Source organism: Sinocyclocheilus grahami, unplaced genomic scaffold (genome assembly GCF_001515645.1).
Source record: "Sinocyclocheilus grahami isolate Dianchi unplaced genomic scaffold, SAMN03320097.WGS_v1.1 scaffold32.1, whole genome shotgun sequence".
NCBI classification, from domain to species: Eukaryota; Metazoa; Chordata; class Actinopteri; order Cypriniformes; family Cyprinidae; genus Sinocyclocheilus; species Sinocyclocheilus grahami.
The window spans coordinates 2,139,816-2,146,058 of record NW_015505211.1 but is presented as its reverse complement, the minus strand read 5'-3'; the positions used below and the strand labels follow the sequence as shown (position 1 = coordinate 2,146,058).

Here is a 6,243-nt window from a genome sequence, read left to right as displayed (position 1 = left end):
ACTTTTCCATTCACCAAGATTCTCTGACTCAAACTGGTTCTTTTTCATCAACCAACTTCAGCAAAGATCAACTCGAGCCTTCAGATTGCATCAAGCCTCTCTTTCAGACAGACGAGACGTGCAAGAATTCAAACTTAGTTTTATTAATTGATACATTAAGTATCATTTGTACCTTTTTACAAAGGTGCGTTTGAACTAAGAATCTGATGTTTCCTTCAGGCAGTAAATCTGCTGAATATCAAATGGTTCCATAACTTCATATTTTTATTTCTCTGCTCTTTACTGCTTAAGCTTTAACCCTTTCCTATACCAACTGTATGCGTGTGTGTGTGTGTGTGTTTGTTTATGTAGTATGTTAGACTAGTTTAACCTTCTGTCATGTAGTATGACTGAACATTCACTTTAACAAATTTTTCTGATCATGTTGGTTAGGATCCACTATAACTATGAGTCTGCCAAGTGCAAATATTTTGTTGGCCCAGGAAAAACATTCTCTAAAATCTGAGGAAAATGATAAACTGATAAGGTGGATAAGCCAAGATCATATTATACACTGTTATACCAGGAGAATGTTACCTAGTTTTCCCATTCTATTCATGTCTGTGGCTCTTGATTGGCTATCCTGCCTCTGAATACCAGCCCACCCCATCCATACGCATTTCTATATCTATATCCATGTTGAAGGATGCTGATCCAGGACCACTTTTGGAAAAATCATGGCCACCGTTAATGTTTATACCAGCGCAATTTAGAAGAACTTTTTCCCCAGTTCCTTTCTGCAGTCATTATTAATTCAATGGAGAAATAGTGCTGGAATTAAAAATTAACTACCAAAAAAGATTATCCCAAATTCCCACAATATTACTGAATGAGTTTTGCAATGAAAGCTGGAATTCTGCAGTGGTGACATGCTGTGCACTAAATCTCTAGTCAGTGTACAGTACCTCCGGTCGGCACTGTTATGACTTACTGCATCAATGCACAGGAATGACACTGCCATCAATCTTATTAACACTGGACCCACAAATCAGGAGCAAAAAAATGCACCCTAAGGTTTTACACAATCAGCATTAATTACATAATTATCCACTTCATTAAAATACCCAATATCATAACTGGAGTTCAAGGTGTTTCTAACCGATACTGAAAAATGGCCTCTCTAAAAATGCTATTATACCTGTACAAACATAGACTGCATATCTAGCATGTGTTCACAAACATGCACAAGCACATTAAAGGGATAATTCACCTAAAAATTAAAAATTCTGTCATTATTTTCTCACTCTCATAGTTATTACAAAACTTGACGAGACTTTCTTTCTTACAGGAAATACAAAATAAATATTGTAGAATATCCAGAGTGTTCAGGTGCGGTCATATGCATCACTGTGCATTTTTTTTCAATAGGAATCCACGCAGGGAATTTCAACAGAAATTTTGAAAGATTTTCAAACACACATTTCACAATGGGTTAAAGTTGGTCAAATTATAACCAACAGAAAGCTGCTTGGCTTGAAAGAGACTTCAGTGTGAGCAGTGCTTCATTGCTACACTACTGACAACAGACAATAGATCGTTTTGCTTGCAAAAATTTCACTAATATGACCGCACCTTTACTTGTTATAATGGGAAATGGAGCTGTCAAGCTCTAAAAGTGACAAAAGCGCACCATAAAAGTGGTCGGTATAACTTATGTGCGATATTGCATTTCGTTTTGTTCAGCCACGCTGTGTGTGTCACAAAGTCCCCTTGTGAGCAACTACAAGACAAGAGAGAGAACCAAAGAGAATACTCAACCTTTAGCATTAGCATGTGCGCTACGAACAAACGTTCCCCCATTAATTATTACTGGCATATCCCTTTGTGACCAAAGCATCGGGATCCATCAATTAAGATAAATTCAAATATTCATTAAAATTCATTCAAATAGTCCCCCTGGTACTGTACGTCGGAAGACTGCATCTGTTTCGGAAGCGAGCGTGAATGTATTCCCTAGATATGAAGCAAGGAAGAACAACATGGCAAGACATCGATCAAACCCCCAAAACCTCCTGAAGATTGGGTTTATTAAATTTAGTGACCCCCGGATAATATTTAAAGCTAAACTGGCTAGGGGGAAACAGCCTTTTAGTGATTTCCACTTAAAGACAATGCCATCTCTCCTTATTACGGATACAATGGAATTAGATACTAATTACTTACAGACCTTCCTTAAATGAGGACATGCTGTGTCTAATTACAGCTATGCCTAACAGTTAGCAGCAAAGGCCAAAATAGGCCCTCTTCATATACTGTAGGGCTATTAAAATCAAAAGCAATCATGCGCTTAATTGATTACTTGCCCGATTAACCATTCAGTAAAACTCAGGGACAATTTTCATGCAATCTTTGTTTCATCTCTGATAGCATTACAGCCCAAAAAATCTTTGGCATACATTTGAATAATAGGCGTTCGATGCTCATTAAAGTCCATTATGTTCATAATGCTTACAAGCTCTTTTTAGTCGATTCTGTGAGAGGCACAGTGCTGAACTACTTTAGCTTCTGGAGGGCAACATCCAAAACACCAGGGACAGATGAGGTAAATGTGCTTCTTTGTGTCTTTTTTTCACCCTCGGCAGGCGGGCAGAAGTACTGGGCACAAGCAAAGGCGTTCGTTTTCATGACAGTGGAAACTGCGGCACTGGCCTCCACCTCGTCTTATAATAGACTAAATGAGAATGCTGGAGATCAGTGGAAAGATCAAGCCTTTTCTCAATGGACGGGTTCATAATACACTGCAGGGCATCCTACACAGAAATATTAAAGTCGCCCTCTCTGATCCGTCTTCTCCTTGCACTTCGCTACAAAGCAGTATAATTTGTAATTTCTGTAGCACTAATATATATATATATATATATATATATATATTAGGGGTGGAACGATACATGTATTCGTACCAAACGGTCACGGTACGGACATCTCAGTTTGGTGCATGAGGCCTTACAACGAATACAGGCAATTCACCCCCAATCCAGAAGGGGGCGCCCGCAGCAATGCAACATTGTTTGATAACTGGCCGCCAGCAGAAGAGCAGCGAATGCCATGAGTTGTGCACTTGAAAACAAAGCCCACTAGACAGTGACCATGTGCTGATTCTGAACGCGTCTCTCACAGACTGACAAAGGAGTATACTTTAAAGGCTTGTGCACTCAACTTTTTGCAAAATGGAGCTTTGTGCTCGTGTATCCTACCACTCTCACTCGGCCCAAATCCAAATATTCCATAATATTTCCATATTTGCGATGTAACGTATCTGAATGCTAAACTATTATTTATTATGTAAATTATAGGCTTTGTACTTCAGTCGCGTTCCAACGGTGACACAGAGGCGGGCGCGCTGATGTTTGGTTCTCTGTATTTTATTTTGATAAAGTACCAACTGCGCTGTCAAGTTAGCAATGCTGGAACTGATGTGTTTTGTGTGTGTGTGATCACTTCAACTGTTTCCTTATACCAGCAGAATCAACTTTAAACACTTATTGTCTTATTAATAATGCATCACTGTATAAAGGTCTGCTTTTAATTGTGTACACTCACAATGAAAACAAAACATTGTGCTTTTGTAAAATAAAGAAAACAAAGGATGTCACTTTCTGCCATTTGAGTTTCCTTTCTGTGAAAAAATTAAGCGTTACAAAAATTAACTGAAATTCAGCGTATATAGGCTATGTTACGTGTCGCACTGTTTTTCCCTTGTTTATCTGTAAACTAAATCAAATATATTTAAGGGTTAAAGTTTAACTCAGTACAGAAAGTTACATAAGGAATGACATTTATGGAACCATTTGCATATTCAGCAGATCTAAGCCTGAGGGATACGTCAGATTCTGAGTTCAAACACACCTTTGTAAAAAGGTGTAACTGATACTTAATGCATCAATTAAAACGACTAAGTTTGATACTTGCGAGTCTCGGCTGTCTGAAAGAGATTCCTGATGCAATCTTAAGGCCCCAAGATCTTGCTGAAGTTGGTTGATGCGAAAGAACCAGTTTTGAGTCAGAGAATTTTGATTGAAATGGAAAGGACAAGGCCGAAGAAAGGCCTGGCACCATGCTTTGGTATCCTGAAGCGTTTTCTCACATCTTCATCTTAGCATCTGACCGAACCACCGACTGGGGCGGGTCACATGAAGTGTGGCCTTTAAAGCCTGCAGAGATTCACGCCTCTCAAGATGGGCTTGTCCAATGAGGAAGTCCGGAATCTCAAGTGGGAGTTCTGCGTTTTTATGGCCCTTTGTTTCTAAGCATGGTATTTCGCATATGTAATTCGCTTGGGTGTTGATGCACAAATTAGTAAAGATTCTTAGAACATCAATATGTTGCATAGGTATCAGCATGTAATATGCACTCTCAGTTAGATCATCCGAAGATGAATTCATAGAGACCAAACATGATATAGGTGAGGTTATATTAACTAGTGGTCTATCATAACATGCATAAAACAGCATACACTACAACAGACAATATACAAGAACAGTAATGGTATACACAATGAACTGAAGGATATGTGTATTCAATCAAAGAAAGGTTTTCCTATGAATGAATTAGTAGAAAAGTAAATTTCTACTGTGCATTTGTGCCTCTTGCTTCTGGAGAATGCAGCTGAGAGTCTGCTCGCATTCCACAAAGTTGTAAATGTATCGGGTTACCATGAAACCAGGGTCCTGTTCGGCGTCCTGGGGTGTTACAGAGTATTTGTGAAATCTAGCTAACAAAATATATATTGTGTGTTTGAGTGGTCCAGACGCTACAGGCTTGTTCAACTTGAAGCGGATAATCACCATCAGATCGATCAGTGTGTGACATCAAAGTACCGCGAGAGCCATAGCAGACGACTCCTTATGCTTTTGAATCGCTCTCGCGATACATTTGATGTCACACACCAATCGGTCTGTGCAGCGCCGCTTCAAATCCAGCGAGCCTAATGGTTCACCCAATTCATTAAAAACGTGGATTAAGAAATGAAATGCCACTGTGTGTTGCTCGGAGACAAACAGTTCTGCTTTGTCTTTATATTTTCGTTGGCAAAATTGAGCAAACAGATAACACGGTGTCTAAAATAACACAATATTCACTTCTTATTTATTGAACTGTTGTATAAGATCAGTATCACATCCGAACTTGTGTGATATTGCTTAACTATATGATGTAAATATGAGACAAAAACTCAAACGGGCATTTTTGCCCCATATCTTGAATTTTAGGGACATTCTAACTACATTCTCTATAGGCTCCATCACGCAGTGAGTTGTTGCCCTGCATCATATTTGTCATCAATCAGCTGTACCGTACGTCTGGGGTGGGGCAAGTGTGTTAAATTTTTCAATCTTTTTAAAATGTTTTCAATTTTAAATAGTTAAATCCCAAGCACTAATATATATATATATATATATATATGTGTGTGTGTATATATATGTATATATATATTAGGGCTGGTAATTTAACTCGTTAATTAGATTAATTACGGTTACAATTATTAACGCATTTAACGCACTTGCCCCGCCCCAGAACTATGTGGGTCATCTGACATTTCATACAGCTGATTGATGACAAATATGAGGCAGGGCAACAACTCACTGCGTGATGGAGCCTAGAGAACGTAGTTAAAATGCCCATAAAATTCAAGATATGGGGCAAAAATGCCCGTTTGAGTTTTTGTCTCATATTTACATCATATAGTTAAGCAATATCACACGAGCAATAGGCTAAGTGCACAGACTGATCGTTGTATGACATCAAAGTACTGCGAGAGGGATTCAAAAGCATCAAAAGTCTGCTCTCTATAGCTCTTGCGGTACTTTGATGTCACACACCGATCGGTCTGATGGTGATGATCCGCTTCAAGTCGAACAAGTCTAATGATTCAATGGACCATTCATAAAGAACCATTTACTTCACTCCTGAATGAATCAGCACTTGAAGAATCAAATGAATGAATAAATGACTCGCTGACTTAATAATTAAGACATTTACCACCAAGACATTTTATTAATTCAATTCAAATCAATTCAAGTTTATTTGTATAGCACGTTTCACGATACAAATCGTTGCAAAGCAACTTTACAGCAAATTAAGTTTCAACAATATTTAGTTGTAACTGTCAGTTAATGTACGTATGGCAGAAATGTACGGAAAAATCAATTAAAGACGTGATGAACACTACTAACAGCAATTATTATATGATGCAATCAAACTTATAGC

At 38.3% G+C, this 6,243-nt stretch overlaps 1 protein-coding gene across 1 annotated transcript in view; it reads right to left on the bottom strand.

Moving 5' to 3' along the window:
• Window positions 1-1,641: 1,641 nt before the first annotated feature.
• LOC107578578 (protein CEPU-1-like) overlaps window positions 1,642-6,243 on the bottom strand; it is a 273,529-nt gene continuing 268,927 nt past the window's right edge. The window contains exon 3 of the mRNA XM_016264527.1: window positions 1,642-1,759. Within this exon, the coding sequence (XP_016120013.1) occupies window positions 1,642-1,759 (118 nt within the window). The remainder of the gene's footprint in view (window positions 1,760-6,243) is intronic.